At 32.7% G+C, this 17,012-nt stretch overlaps 1 protein-coding gene and 1 long non-coding RNA gene across 2 annotated transcripts; one reads left to right on the forward strand and one right to left on the reverse strand.

Moving 5' to 3' along the window:
• The first annotated feature begins 6,556 nt into the window (after positions 1-6,556).
• LOC146958874 (uncharacterized) lies at positions 6,557-7,322 on the forward strand. The gene is made up of 2 exons (XR_015024744.1): positions 6,557-6,639; positions 6,940-7,322. It is a non-coding gene; the product is annotated as an uncharacterized LOC146958874 (long non-coding RNA).
• A 4,132-nt stretch (positions 7,323-11,454) lies between these two features.
• LOC146958875 (cytochrome P450 93B16-like) lies at positions 11,455-13,424 on the reverse strand. Its single transcript, XM_085740380.1, has 2 exons — positions 12,464-13,424; positions 11,455-12,184 (listed from the first exon to the last, which is right to left on the reverse strand). The coding sequence occupies exons 1-2, from the start codon at positions 13,397-13,399 to the stop codon at positions 11,537-11,539; spliced, it is 1,584 nt and encodes a 527-aa protein (XP_085596506.1). The 5' UTR covers positions 13,400-13,424; the 3' UTR covers positions 11,455-11,536.
• Between the last annotated feature and the right edge of the window lie 3,588 nt (positions 13,425-17,012).

Raw genomic sequence — 17,012 nt, forward strand, 5'->3', positions numbered from 1 at the left:
CATGAAAAGCTACAAGTTTTGTTAACATTCCTTGTATATCTTTATGTGTGGTTTCATTTTTTATTTTCTCATTGATGATTCAGTTAATAACATGACATGTATTTATTAGGATCCTACGGCATGTTATTAGGTTGAGTACAACTTTATGATATTTGTCGTATGTTCGTAATTTCTACAAGGAAAATAATCAATAAACTTCCAAACACCATTATATGGAAGAAACTTAAGTACGGTTTGTTAAGAACTGTTTATCGGGTTCTTGGGTTTGCTTTGCACATGTGCGTGAGATACATGGCTTGAATTTGGACTATATTTTATTTTCGGAGACAGTACTTTAGTTTTAGATTATTTTTGCTGTGTGAATGTTAATATCTAAAGATTTAATGGTTGGATGATGCGGTGCTGGGATTAATTTATAGTCAACCAAATGAAGTAGTTTTAACCGTGCGACGCACGGGTTAGGTCACTAGTTTAAAAACATATGACTTACGTGTGCATCATAATGGAGACTGTTTTGAAAAAATTATGTTAGGAACTGTTTGAACACTACCTTGAGTACTATTGTATGCAAGTATTCTGCCCTATTATAGAGCAAAAAATACAAAGAGAGTGGTGTGATAGATGTAATATATTGGTAATTTGATAAGAAGAGAGATAGAGAGAAAATTATGTGTTGAAGAGTATCGGAAAAATTTCTACATTATTAATAGGGCCGTCAAATAGACTCTGCCCAAAGGTGGGTCATCTTACTAGGGTGTATGTAATTTTTGTTCTAATTTTTTTATTAGGGAGTATCTAATTAAATCTCTCTACGAGATATTCTTGGATGAACTCTTATCTAAGATATTATTCTTACACCCAACCAATAAAAATATGACACATGTTATTAACTTTAAAAAAATGTGATTTTAATTAAGGAAATGGAAACATAAATGGTGGTGGGTGGTTTTTGTTGGTTAAAGAAAGTGGAAAAAGGAGAGAAAAATATTAAAAATAATGAGAGAAAAATTATGATATTAATTATTTTTATTATTTTAATGAGATGTTTGATTTTAATTGGTTGAGTGTAGGTAAGAGTTCGTGTAACAATTTCTTTTTTACTAATGTTAACTTTTTTGTTGTCGAATATTATTTAAAATACAATTTTTCTTTATTTCATCTATGTTCATAATTTGTGCAATTTAAAAATAGTTAAATTGAAATCAAACTATATAAAGAAACATACTCAACTAGAGAAATTAGTCTTGTACATAGACTAATAAAAAAAATGAAGGGTTAAGATTTGGAGCAATTCAATTTACATATTCGTGAAGTTAATATATCTTCTGAGACACACATAATCACACCAGTTGTCTTCATCGTCCACACAAAGGTAATCGTGCATTGACTAGTCTTGAATTTCCATGTAATATTAAAAACAATTCCTAATAAAGATGAATTTTTAGATTCGTGATGTAACCCTAAACAAAAGCAAAATGGGGAAACAAAAAACATTGAAAGGCACCCATGAAAACATCACACGAATTTGAATGTGTAAGGGTTCCCTCAATTAACAATCTAATTAATGGATAATTTCAAATTAATTATGGAATCAAAGGTAGAATTGATAAATGAGAATCCGATTAGAGTTTGTGTTTTTAGTATATAAATGAATTAAGGAAAAGATAGAAGAAGATTGACTCTAAGATTAAGTCATTACTTTACAAGAGAGTATCAATGGGAGATAAGAGAGAAGTCATCAATTTTCTCGACACCCATTATTGATCATCATTTTTCTATTTATACACATCACTGGCCAAATTTGTGCCCACCAATTATGTTATGTTAAGTGTATTTTTCACATATGCTATTTTGAATCTTAATAAGGTTGAAGTTAAAACAATGTTGTTGGGTGATAAGAGCAACTTTCCACGAGGCCTCGAAAACAAGTATAGAGTGTCCCAATGAACAAGAACAATGAAATTCAATTTAAAGCTGCACACAATTCTTGTGCCCCTAGCATATAGTGTGGTAGAATATATAAAATCGATTAAAAAGCATTCGAACGATAGTTAACTACCGTTTAATGTATTTTAGATGCATGTGAGCAACTGATAGCTACCTAAAGAGCAATCTTCAAAGTTGGAAAGCTAGAAGAAAGTGTTGGTCCACTTCCATTGTGTTATTCCATTAGAGAGTGGACTTACATTTACTTTGAGAATGTAGCGGGACAACCACTTGTTGATGTTGCATTGTTGATAGGATGTTTTGTCCACAAGGGGTCCTCGCAATGTAAGTTATTTCATAAAGAACAAAAGAAATAACTACTTAAATAGCGGAAACATAAATTAAAGGATCAAGGCATACCTCCAGCCATTGCTCCTGCTTGAAGAAGTTGAGGCTTTTCTAAACCTTCCACAATCTCACTTTGATGGTGTAAGTCTTCTGAATAGAGATGTTAGGCTTAGGGAACTAAAACAAATGAAGTGCACTCTTTTATATAACTTCTGCCATCAAGAAGTTATTAAACGTGCAAAATAAAACTGCTCCTCCACTCACTCATAGTGGGCAGTTACTAAATTTAAGGGAAAGAATAAAGACCATTTTCTGATTAATGGATAATTACCACTATGTGCACTTAGTGGGTAATTACCACTTATTTATTTAAATAAATAAATAACTTAATTAGGGAAAAATCCAACACGCAATTCAACCAATGAGATATGTGCGGATGTTCTCGTGTTCATGGGAAACGTTCAAGTCACTTGAAAACCACTTGGGCAGATACTACTATTTTATGAAAACAGCGTCTTAGCTTTAACCTTGAGGACAAGGTTAATTTTAAGGAGTAATGTAATGATCCCAAATAACACAATAGAGTGCACACAATTGACAATAGACGAAACTAAGGAATTTAAAGGACGTGTGTGGGTGTGTGTGGGTCCGGTAACTCAGCTGTTTTGAGCTAAGAAATTTAACGAGTTGAGAAGTTAAAAGTTGAGGGTTTAAGTCTGTAAGGGAAAACTAACATTTGTCATTTAAAAGCAAATGATTGGCAAAAAGTGAAAAAAAATGGATGAAAGTCTCTATTTCCTCTCTTTGACATTCTTCTAGTCATAACACGTTTTCCTTCCATACATTGTACCTTTACTTTGGTTTACTTGTATTTCTCCATCATTTGTTCCTTGTACACATCATTTGTACATTGTACCTTTACTTTGGTTTACTTGTATTTCTCCATCATTTGTTCCTTGTACACATCATTTGTACCAATGAAAAGGAATGTATTTCTCCATCATTTGTTCCTTGTACACATCATCTGTACCAATGAAAAGGAATTGTGGTTCATTCCGTTACTTGTGCTATTTTCTGATCATTACAAAATGAAACCGATTATTGTGTTTTATTTGCAACCTATTGGTATTTTTAAATTTCTAATAGCGTGTCGATGAAAGTCCTACAAATATTTTGAATGTTTTTTCATAGAAATAGAAATGGTCTCCCAAAATTAGATTTTGTAATTTGTAACAAGTTGCTGGCGCTCTTCGTGTGTTTGTTGCTAGACTTCTACTTTTTTTTTTTCCTTTAAGTTTTTCTTTTTGTCAGATAGCCTGACACACACTATGCGTAGAGAAGTGGAAAATTCGGGGTTCGAACTCCGACCCCTACATATAATGTCTCTGATAACTACCAACTGAGTTACACTTACAGACCAAAAATATTTAGTTTATCACATTGGTGCACATTAATAGACTTATAATTGAAAACATTTATAAATTTCCAATTTTTATAAATTATTACAAAGGTTATGTTTCAAAAAAAATAAATTATTACGAAGGTTTTTTTTTTTGAAGGAAAATTATTACGAAGGTTTATTAAGTAAATTGTCCATGTAAATATCCTCGCGCATTTTGTCCTAAGCAAAAAAAAATCGCACTTTTTTAGTCTTAAAAAATTCTCTATCGACACTTTTATAGTCTTTGTTGTTAAATAGGACTAACGGAATTTATTCAAAAAAATAGGACTAACGGAATGTGACATAGTAGTGTTAACGTTGGACACGTAACAATGATTTTTTTGAAAGAGGACACGTAACAATGATGTAGTGGTTAGGTTCATGTTGTCACCCTTTATCGGATACTAGCGTCCAGACGGGTACTCTCGTGCCCGTCTGTCCGCTTTTTCTACTATGCTAACATATGTATATACTTGATTATGTTTCTTTAATTTGCATAGACATTTCAACAACCAATTTGCTTCTACAACGCTACCGCTTGACAACGATATTTCACGGTGACATTTTTCCGTTTCAAAAACGTGACATGCTGAACTCCATATCTACCCCTCACCTCATCTCTGCGGGTGTTTTAATTTAAAGAGAAGTTACATTGTTTATTTTTTCTTTTTTGAATATTTTGAATTAATAAGGGGTAAACCACCATATTCATACTCCTTTTGAAGAATTTATAAATTAAAAAAATGCATAAAACTCCAAATATACATAACATGATACGTAACTTAAATTCAAGCCAAAGTAATTACCACTAATATTGTCGGCATTCAATATAAATTAAAAAAGAAAAAGAAAAAACATGATACGTAACATATGAGAAGAATTATGCCCGATAGAAGAGAGCAGGAGAGTACGTGCTTTAATATCTGGCCAATTGGAAAGAAACACAACCGTTCAACTCCAATTTTCAATTTTTAAACAGCAACGTGTCCTCTTGAATTGAGGGCAAAATGGGAAAGAAAAAAGGCCACACCAAAACCAAGTTTTCCCTTTGTAGATAGTTATAGATTTAGCCACGGTCAAAACAAGATCAGGCATTGTGAAACGGAAATTTCTTTTTTGTACCCTACTTTATTGCCAAAAATCTAAAATTGCCCTACTTTTTCGAAAAATTGCAGAACTGCCCTACTTTTTCAGACTTTCTGGTACCACTCCACTTGGAGTTGCGAGGTACCCTAAAAAGTGACAAAATTTTTGTCCTTATTGTACCCCTCTACTCCAAGTTGCGGGGTACTTTTCTATTTTTTTTTTGAATTTTTTTAGTACCCCGCAAGATGGACTTGCGTCCTATTTTTCCTTTTTTTTTTTAAAAATTTTTAAATACCCCTCTACTCCAAGTAGAGTGGTATAATAGGACAAAATTTTTTTGCATGCATGGTGGTACACGTGATAACTTAATCATAATAATAATAATAACTTAATAATAATAATAACAACTTAATTTAAAAAAAAACTAATTAAAATTATATAACAAATAAAATACCATAAAATCTACAATTATTATAAATGCCCTGCGGTCCCACACCCTCGTCTTCGACGATGTCTTCCACGATTTACTTGAGGGTCGTGTTGGTCTTCGTCATTGTTATCTGCAGTTGATTGTACCTGACTACCATAACCCAACGACAACGACACATCGTGTTCCCTTGTTGTTGTCGTTGTCGTTGTCCCCTTCGTCATTGATAGGACGAATACTGACCCAATGGCCAACAAGGGAACACGATGTGTCGTTGTCGTTGGGTTATGGTAGTCAGGTACAATCAACTGCAGATAACAATGACGAAGACCAACACGACCCTCAAGTAAATCGTGGAAGACATCGTCGAAGACGAGGGTGTGGGACCGCAGTGCATTTATAATAATTGTAGATTTTATGGTATTTTATTTGTTATATAATTTTAATTAGTTTTTTTTTAAATTAAGTTGTTATTATTATTATTAAGTTATTATTATTATTATGATTAAGTTATCACGTGTACCACCATGCATGCAAAAAAATTTTGTCCTATTATACCACTCTACTTGGAGTAGAGGGGTATTTAAAAATTTAAAAAAAAAAAAAAAAGGAAAAATAGGACGCAAGTCCATCTTGCGGGGTACTAAAAAAATTCAAAAAAAAAATAGAAAAGTACCCCGCAACTTGGAGTAGAGGGGTACAATAAGGACAAAAATTTTGTCACTTTTTAGGGTACCCCGCAACTCCAAGTGGAGTGGTACCAGAAAGTCTGAAAAAGGAGGGCAGTTCTGCAATTTTTCGAAAAAGTAGGGCAATTTTGGATTTTTGGCAATAAAGTAGGGTAAAAAAAAAAATTTCATTGTGAAACAGTGGCTCATTTTCAGCTTTCATCATTACCACCATATATATCAACAATTAAAGGAGCACAAACATTAATCAAAACAAGTAACGACAAAAAAAAAAAGGAAACTTTATTGTCAAAATAGGATTCAACGAAGACCCATGTTTTAAAATTGAAACTTTATGTTTGTCAAAAAAAATTGAAACTTTATGAAACCACAACAAAATAAGCGAAAACTAAGACAAATAAAAAATAACTTTGAAACCTCACGACCAATGCAAAAAAGACATGTTATTATTGTCGTTGATGATGTTGTCTTTGGGGTTGTTGGATTATGACAAGCACTAATACTAATAAGAGTGATGAAGTCAACATAATTGTGCAATTTTTTTAGAAACTCAGTCATAAAAAATGAAACTTTATGAGACATAAAGAAGACCTAGAGAGAGAAACACAATTGGGTATACAAATCTTAATCGAGAAAAGGATGGTGGCGTTTAGCCTGGGACAGTTAACTTCTTTCCCACCATGGGAAAGTTGAAATTTTCTTGCCAGCTGACGGTATAACAGGTTGTTTCAATTATATTAAATTTATATTTTAATTATTATAATATCAAAATAGAATTACTTTTTTACACCTCCCATTCCACACACCAAAACATCTACTCCTCTCTCATCTACTCGGCTTTATTCCCTTTTTCATATGCAGGAAAAAACAAAGTTAAATCACATCTATCTCTTAGCTTCTCTTTGTTTTATTTTTTTTACAGATTTAGCTTCTGTGTTAAACTCCATTTATTGTGTGTATATTACTTCATCTCTTTGAAATTATCCCATTGAAAATCATTTCTATTGAACCCTTAATCGAAGCTCCATGTTAATCCTGTCTTGAGGAGCAGTTTGTTCAGATCTAGAATAGAAGCTATTTATTTGATGTCAAAAATCAGCTCACAGATTGCTATTTGAGAAAAGGCAACAACTTCATATAGATCTTAACCCATTTGAGAAGAGTGTTATGCTGATACAACCAAAGTATTGTATTGAGATCGAAGGGATTATCAATACCAAAATGGAAACACCGTTTCTCTGAGGAGGAAGAAGAGGGAAAATTTGCTTTGCTGTTGTTCCCAGATGACTTTTTTTACTCATTTTTTGCATTGTTTTCTTTGTTTTGTTGAAGGCTAATTGGGTGACACAAAAGATATCTTATTAAAAAAAACAAAAGATATTGGTAAAAAAAAAACGTTATGCTATCATTTTAATATATCTTATTAAAAATACCACATCATTTTTAAAAATAAACACAAGAAAAAAAAATGGTACGTACTTTTTAAATAAAATAATATATGCTTCAAGAAATAAAAATATGTCACTTACTAATATTCAACAAATTTATTTTATGTCAAAGGCCCATGATTTAATAAAAAAAACAGTATATCAAACAAATGAAAAAATGTTATTTAATCATTTAGTGGGGTCCACGTTTTTGTCTCACAATACTCAGCAGAAGGTAACAACCATTACCAGGTAATTGATCCTAGCCATCCAATTAAAATAATGTTAAATCTATGGCTGTAAAGGAAACTTTCCCATCATGGGAAAAAAGAGTCCATTCCCATGCTAAACGTCACCGAAAAGGATATGTGAACAAACTCACAATATCTATGTTAATACCATAAAACAACAGAATATTCATGCCTACAAATATGACTATTTAAGTATCTGGAATACTCATGTATCAGGATCTACAACGGTGACGACACCAAAGTCATTGATTGAATCTTCACTTGCTCAAAGTTAATCTTTCAACCTGAATCAAATAAACTTTATTTTTTTTCCTTCTTAAAAGCTCTCACAGGTATAATTTCTATCATTTAATCTATTTTTAAATCTTTTTCATAGGGGGGAGTGAGGAAGCTCGCAAAATACATTGGATAAATTGGGACAAAGTGTGTTCTAGTAAGGAGTATGGAGGTTTGTGAGTTAGGAGGATTAGGGAATTTAATTTAGCCTTATTGGAGAAATGGTGTTGGCGTTTGTATGATAATCAGGGTGGATTGTGGTTTAAAGTATTGACTGCTAAATATTGGATTGAGGGAGGTCGGGTTAGAAGAGGAGGTTGATTGCCTTCTGTCTGGTGGAGGGACCTTTGTGATATTTTTTAGGATGATGGTGGTAGTGGCGCTAGCTGGTTTAATGATGGGGTGGGGCGTAGAATTGGTAACGGTGAAAATACATATTTTTGGAGTGATCCTTGGTTAGAGGGAGGGGTGTTGCGGGATCGGTTTAGGCGTTTGTTTGAACCAAGTGTGGATCCTGATGTTTCTGTGGCGGCGATGAGGAGGGATGGTTGGGAGGTCGACAAGGTGGGTTGGAGGTGGAGAAGAAGACTATTTGCATGGGAGGAGGAACCGTTAATAGATTGCGCTAGGCTTCTTGATAACATTTTTTTGTAGGATAACGTAAATGACAAATGGATTTGGAAACATGACCCTGTTGAATGATACTCGATAAAAGGTGTTTATCATATTCTCTCGGCTATGGATCAGCTTCTTGTTGACAACCATTCAGATTTAATTTGGAGCAAAGCAGTGCCTATCAAGGTGTCACTCTTTGCCTGGAGAATAATTAATAAGAGAATTCCCACAAAGGACAACTTAACTCGAAGAGAAGTAATTCCATCATATTCGAATTTGTGTTCGGGCAGGTGCGGGAAAGAGGAAACGACCAATCATCTATTTTTGAAGTGCGACTTCTTTGGTAGCATTTGACATCTCTTTCATCGTTGGTTGGGTATAACTACCATTGTTCCATCAAATATTGGTTGTCACGCACAACAACTTTTTGCGCACATGCTTTCAGGAAGGACATTCACTCTTGTTTTCAGGTGGTGTGGCTGACATGTCTTTGGGTCATTTGGAAGGAGAGGAACTCGAGAATTTTCAACAACAACGTGTCTTCTAAGGATCAACTACTCGACAATATTAAGCTTCAATCGTGGTGGTGGCTAAAGACACATAAATCAGGTTTCGCTTTTGATTTTCATTATTGTTGGGCTATGCCGTCTCTTTGTATAGGTTACACCATTTTGTAATTGTGGTTTATGTCTTTACCATATTTGTTACTTTGACGTTGTAAACAGTTTCCCGTTAGGCGCATCTTGTGCTTAACTGGTTTGGTTTTTAATATATTTTGCATTTAGCTTCTTCAAAAAAAAGAAGACGAGAATTAAAAAAACACACTGCACAAAGACAGAAAATCAAAACAAACACAATCGTGCAAAAACGACGAAATCACAAAAACAAACAAAAGAATACTGAAAATACGTGGAAATCATTTTAAGTCAAAAAAAAAAAGAAGGAAAAAACAATTCAGATGAGTGATTTTAGGTCAAAATTGACCATAAATTACCCCTCTTCCGTGGCGACGGCTAGAGTTTGGAAAGGAAATAAGAAAGAGAAAAGTAAATTAGGGGATTTTTTTTAAGGAGTAAATTAGGATGTTAAAACTACGCGTGATGGTGTTGCACTCTAATATTTGATTTAAAATAAATAAATATAGGGTTATATATGTTTTTAGTCCTTACATTTTGCGCTTCTTTGAAGAATAATCCCTACATTTTAATAAATGTTTTTAAAATCCTTACATTTTATCTACGTTATCAAAATTAGTCTTTGGTGTTAATACTCTAACAGAATGCTGATGTGACAGTTAATGGGTCCCAATTATTTTAAGGTTAAATATGTTTTTGGTCCCTACATTTTGCGTAACTTTCAAAAGAGTACTTACATTTCAATAGATGTTTTTAAAATCCCTAAAATAATAAGAACTATTCTTCAAACGTAAGGACTCTTTTTGAAATACAATATTTTGCATAAAACTTCCATTCATCACGTCTTTATATGTTAAATTAAATTTTTATATACAACTATGGAAAAAGAGGAGGGATCCATTGACTGAGTAAGTATAAAGACTTACTCCAAATCTTAGCCATTTATTTTAATATTAATTAATGGTTCTGATTAATCACTATTAATCCATAGCATAAGGTTTTACTGTTCCTTCTTCCTAAACAACCCAACACACCTACACGTTCCAACGACATGCCAATCTCGAAGAGTTTCGTGGAACATTAAAATAAATCAAGATGAAATACAATGAATGAATCACGGAAGACTTGTGTGGCTGAATTTTACACCTACAAATTTCAAAGAATAATTGATCAACATCTATGTACCTCGATAACTTCAACCTCTTAGGTTTTCGTGGAAGGGTTAAATAAATCAAGATGAAAACTATATACTCTTTGCTGGAATTGTATATACAATACAATTGTATCTTAAATTTGGCTTAGAAAATCAAAAGATCTGATTCAATCAAAATAAATTGATCTTCATCGAATAAAAAAAATTGATTCAATTAATTTCATTAAATTTTATCAGATTCAATTAGTTGTATTCTACGAATCTTCTGGAAAGTTCACAAATGAAAAAATTCACCGTTGAATCAGATTTTTTTCCTTTAAACTTCTATCGAATAAAATGGTTTGTGATTTACGTTGTTATTTAATAACAAAAGTTCACAATTGCATTAGCCATTTATTTGGATTGTTTTCCCTGTGTATTGGGGTGGGTTGTTTAGGAAGAAGGAGTTTTTTTTTTTTTTTTGAAAGAAGGAAGAAGGAGTAATAAAACCTTATGCTAGGGATTAGTGGTAATTAATCACAACCATCAATTATATTTAAAATTAATGGCTAAGATTTGAAGTAACTCTTCATACTTACTCTTGGAGTCAATGGATTCCTCCTCATAGAAAAAACACAAAATAAAGTAAACCTATCATATATTTTTTGTACCCCATAAAAACATTTGGAAAGATTTTTTTTTACTCATACGAAAGAAATTTCATCATTATAGAAAGCAAATTTTAAGACTTTATGGTTGATAGAATAATTGCCACGCAATGTTTTTAAATTACGGATATAGTTAAATATTTTTTTAAATAAAAATAACAACATAATAAATAAATAATTATATAATACTTCAATCACATTTAACTTATTTATAAAAAAAATATATTTTACATTGTCCGTAATTTAAAAAAGAAAAATAAACTCTACCCTTCTTAAAGTCTCCATCCAAACAAACTCTTAAGGTTGTTGAAGAATAACTATTCAACCCGTCCCAATCCCAGTGCAATTATTTGTTTTATCTCTAAATTGCATTATACAAACACAGATGAAATGCTAAAGGAATTAAAATACTCTTTCATATCTCCAGTGAGGTATAAGAAGAGTATATGGAAATGAGATAGAAAGCCAGAAAAGATAGATAAAAGGAGATTTAGGTGTGTGATCAATGATGTGAGAGAAGAAGCAAAGAGAAATAGGAGAGTAAGGGCATTGTAGATTGTGAATAGAGAAAGACATAAACAACAATTGCACTACTTTATCACAAATTCCCTTTTACTAAAGTTGAAGAAATGTAAGGGGGTTCAATCTTGCAACTGGAATACAAATAAGATCATTGGCCCTAGGAGCAGTCAATCCAGGCCGTTCATCCATATCAATTTTTTTGCCTTGATCTAAGATCTTACATTCCGAATCAAGCATCTTCCACTCAAAGCATTGTACCAAAGCACCAATTACAGTGGGTAATTGACGCAGGGCCAAAGGCATACCAGGACAACCTCTCCTTCCAGAACCAAATGGCAACAACTCAAATTGGTGCCCTTTCATGTCAATATCTTTGTTTTCTAAAAACCTTTCTGGCCTAAACTCTAATGGGTTTTCCCATATCTTTGGGTCCCTTCCCATAGCCCAAATGTTTACACAAACCATCGAGCCTTTCGGAATCATATTACCATCAACCACACAATCTTCCATTCCCTTCCTCATAATCATCGGTATCGGGGGGTGAAGCCTCATTGTCTCTTTTATGATAGCATGTATATAAGGAAGGTTTGGACCGTCTTCTTCACACACAAGTCTTTCCTTTCTAGTAACTCTATCCACCTCCTCTTGCGCTTTTTTCAGCACCCTTGGATTGTTAAACAGTTCTGATATTGCCCATTCCACAGAGATGGCAGTAGTGTCGGTAGCTGCCGTAAAGTAATCCTAGCATTCACATTATTATTATTAATAATCAATAGGAGAAAAACTTAGAAGTGATATGCTTGCTCAAAAGTCTTAACAATGGTTTAAAAAATAACGTGTAGAAAGAGGAATACTTTTGCTCTCAACGTACACCTTCCAAAGCGAGCAAAATACTTTTGAAGAATTTATTTTTTGAAGAAATAATTTAATAACAATAATTCAACAATGTTTTATAACTTTGTCAAAAAAAACAAACTTTTATAATTACATAAAAAGTATAAGGAGAAGTTATATACGTACCAATATTAATGATTTGATATGATTTCTAGTAAAGTTAACTTCACGGTCTTTCTCACTGTAGACATCTAGCAAAATGTCAAGAAAATCTTTCAGTCTCTCTTCACCATTCTCACCACCACCATCTATTAGCTTGGCTTCCCTTCTTAGTTCTTCACGATCAGAAATAATCTTATCCAACAAAGCATCATACCTTTTGTGTATGTCCAAGGCCCTCTTTTTAAAACCTTGCAAGTCAAAGTTCTTGAAAATTCCTATAAAATCTGAAACATTAAATTCTCCAAAAATTTGTGTTACCTCGCGAACCAAAGCCCTAACTTGTTCTGCTTGGTTATCTGTTCCTGAGCAATCAATACTCAACATCATCCGTGATATTATGTTGTTGGAAAGCTTTATCAAAGCTTGTGTGAGGTTCACACTTTCTTCGGCCTTAGACTTATTTGCCAAAGTTTGAATGAATTCATGGAGTTCTTGGGTTCGAATCGGTAGAAATTGCGACATGGTTCGATTACCCAAGAGCTCAGTGGTGCTGAGCTTTTTAATAAATTTCCAATACGTCCCATAAGGGGCGAAAGCAAAAGTTGCATCATCATAGGCAACTACGTTGATGGCTATGCTCATTTTACGGTGTGAATAAGTGAGCTCATGTGTCTTGAGGAACTCTTTGGCGAGTGATGGAGTGTTAACAATGATAAATTGAGAGGAGCCAAGTCGAAGGGATATTAAAGGGCCATATTGATCGGAGAGGTGGCGAAAGGCCTGATGAATGAGTGGTTTGAGGAGATGAAGATGTCCAATTATTGGCATTGCTGGTGGACTAGGAGGGTGAGGTGGTAATCGTGGATGCGACTTCTTGTTTCTCTTGAAGTAGGAGAAAAGTTGGAAAATGAAAAGAAATAGGAGCAAAATCATGGCTAATGAGAAGGAATGAGAAATCATATTGGTTTATTCGCTTTGAAAATACAAATTGAGGTGTGTTGTGAATCAAACTTATATGCATGGCGTTATATTTTGGAAAACCGTTGATAACTTTTCATAGCATGCCCTACCATTTTTTCTATGGAGAGTGAAAGCTTCGTATCAATAGGGTATAGCAAAAATATACACTTTGGCTGCAAGTAAAGAAATTGAGTTAATAAATGGCAACTCTTATCTACCCATCAATAAAGTGAATAGAGTTATACATTTTGAGTTGGCACCTATCAAAATCATTTATTTATTTTTCACTATTTATGTTATAGATATGACATACATGATATAAGACAAATAAATAATTTTGACTGGTACCAACTTAGTATCGGTAACTCTACCCACCTTTTGTTGCACTTGTCATCTAAAAAATATATAGTATTTCGTTCCATATAAAGATTGTTTAAAAATCAACAATGATATTTATGCATCTAATATTCTTATTTATTTATTCAACATCTCATTTTATTTATACCTATCTTCACACCTCATCACCAATTTATCAAATCCGTATCATACTTACTCTTCTAGATCTCTTTTTCTCGTAGTGTATAGTATGCTTAAAAGGTGTTTACCAAACTTTTTATTTTTTATTTTTTTTTAAAACAAAACGGAACAGAATCAAACCATAGTACAACTGAACCGTATTATTACTATTGTTATTTTTGTATCGAAAGATTGGCCAAAGCGTAAGAATATCAGTAACATAGTATTATTACCACACTGAAATTAATTATATCGATCTTGTTCTTGTGGACTCCATTTTGCCACATTTCCTCTACCAGTCTGGTAGGTAGAACATGTGATATTATGAAGGAGATACAGATGGACACGTGATCTGCGGTATGCGTAGCATTTTATAGATTTATAGAATGAAAATGAGCCGCAGAAACATACATACCGTTTTATTCAAAAAAAAAAAAAAAAACATACATACCGTCGACCATATGCTCTAAATTAGCAAAAACAATATGTTAAAATGAATGTGATGTTAGAACTGTTTTTTTAGGGGAGTGATATTAGAATATTTTATTATATAATTATATTTCAATATAATTATGTGTTGTAAATTTGAACAAAATCGCACCAATAAACCTTAGATCTGTGGAGCAAGGAAGTAATAATCAATAAACAAAGTAGAGTCTCAAAGTACAACAACAACCGGTCTTAAAATTAAGTGTCAAGCAACGCACAAGTATATTCAAAGCAATCTTAACTTGTAGCTTCTCTTATATTTGCTTATTAGGCTTAATTCTAGTTTTTGAAAGTTTGATATGACATGTAAACCTATTTAAAAATTTATTTATATGAAAATATTTAAATATAAGTAATTTAATTTATACTTACAAATTTGTTTCCTTCTTATTTATTGCATGCATGGTCGATGGTATATCATTTTCAGACTATAAATACTACTGCTGATCACGGGTGCAGCAGTATCTCCACCTTACTTTACTCCTGCGGACTACCACACGTTCTAGCTACCAGATGAAGTGGGGAGTGTGGTAAAATGGAGTCCACGAAAATAAGTAAGGAACCTGACAAATATGATTAATTTCATTACCGTTTTTGCAGTAAATAGCAATGACAAGGAAAAAATATTATTAATTTATAAGAATGATGTCAAACCTGCAACACAGGGAGGAAGAAGTCTTTCTTGGAATATAAGAGAGCAGGTATTCTATTATTGCTATTTTGGTCCCCAACCCCTAAACATTGTGATTTTTTAGCACCATAAATGGCGAATTACTACCCCAATATTGAATCTAAAAACAAGGTACTATTACCATTGAGACAAAAATTAACCTATTTTGGTATCAAAAATTACTATATTTTTAGGCTAAAAAACATGAGTTGGAATCAAAGTTGCGATAAATGTAAAAACAGAGCAACGAAAAGTTAATTAAATATGGTGACCAAAACTACAATTAATTCGAAAAAATATATACTCCTTGCATCTTTTTTATAAGACTGTTTTAAAAAAAAATAGCCCTAAATATAAGACTATATACAAATTTTTAGATGGATTTATTATTCTTTTTACAAATACACCCTTAATTAATATTATCGACGTACCTTGAAATATGGAAAGTTTACATTAAATATCTATATATACAAAGGGTAATTTGATAATAGTAACATTGTAACAAATTTATTACTTTAACAACTTTTCTTAATACTCGTGATTTTTGTAAAATAGTCTTATAAAAAGGGACGGAGATAATAGTGAAATTAACAACATAAATCAATATAATTTCCAAGTTTTTTTTAATGCAATTATATATCAAAATAAACTATTTGATTCATATATATACAAGTCCAGTGGCGGAGCCAGAAATTATATTGAGCCTGGGCAAAATTTTGACCTCAAATTCACATAAAAGAGGCTCGTCATTTTGTCGATAAAAGTACAATTTGAAACAAGAGTGATGAAACATAACCTGTCAATAGTGTGCTAAATAAAAAATAAAAAATATAAAAAAAAATATGGAGTTAAATTGCTTGTAAATTTCTTGTAGCGATACAAAGAAAGTATGGGCAGTGGCTGATCTTGAGTTATTTTCTTGGAGGTGCCAAACGTTTGTGAAATATATATTTTGCTGTTTGTAAAATACATCAAAATGTACCAAGGTACATTTTTTTCACAAAATCATAAAAAAAATATAACAGACACATAAAAAAGAAGAACATGGAGGAGTCGAATTTTCTTGGAGGTGCCAAACGTTTGTGAAATATATATTTAGTTGTTTGTAAAATACATCAAAATGTACCAAGGTGCATTTTTTTTCACAAAATCATAAAAATATAAGAGACACATAAAAAAGAAGAACATGGAGGAGTCGAACACGCGACCTCCGTGAGAAAAACAAATCAACTTCCCACTGCGCCAACGGAAACATAGTGTTATTATTATGCCTAATCTAATATATATAGAAACCTTGGTGGATGCCATGGCTCCCATAGGTCCCAAGGAAATCCGCCATTGAGTATGGGTTGAGCCCGGGCGCATGCCCAGGCTAGCTGGGCGGTAAATCCGCCCCTGTATACGACTACACATAAATACCTTAATATCAACTAAATACGACTACACAAATATTAGGTGGGCATACATATTAGCTGGTAGTGATGGCCACTACTAAATTTGTGGACTTATAAATGCCAAATTCCAGATAAATTACATGACAATATTAATTTGGATTGCAAATAATCTAAGTAAAAAACTCCAATTTAATGTTAATGCGTAATATTTATAGGTTTAGGTCGGTTAAACTGCTACTCTCTATTTTCCATCAATTTTGTAGGTTTTTGGTGTTGAATTACAAAAGAACAAAGATTATGAGTAGGGTGGCAAAAATACCCATGCCCACGGATACCCGTGGGTAAAATCCGTCACGAGCACGAGGCGGGTAGCTAAACGGGTATACATGGGTATAATAAACGGGTATTTGACTATCCATTATTATATGGATACGAACACAGATTTGATTGTACCCTTACCCACGGGTACCCATGCCCGATAATAAATTAAGTAAATTAAAATATCCTTATATATCTTATCTTATTACTTAAAGTTGTTACCTTA

Source organism: Medicago sativa, chromosome 1 (assembly GCF_051527215.1).
Source record: "Medicago sativa cultivar Bolivia chromosome 1, Bolivia_mono, whole genome shotgun sequence".
Taxonomy (NCBI): Eukaryota; Viridiplantae; Streptophyta; class Magnoliopsida; order Fabales; family Fabaceae; genus Medicago; species Medicago sativa.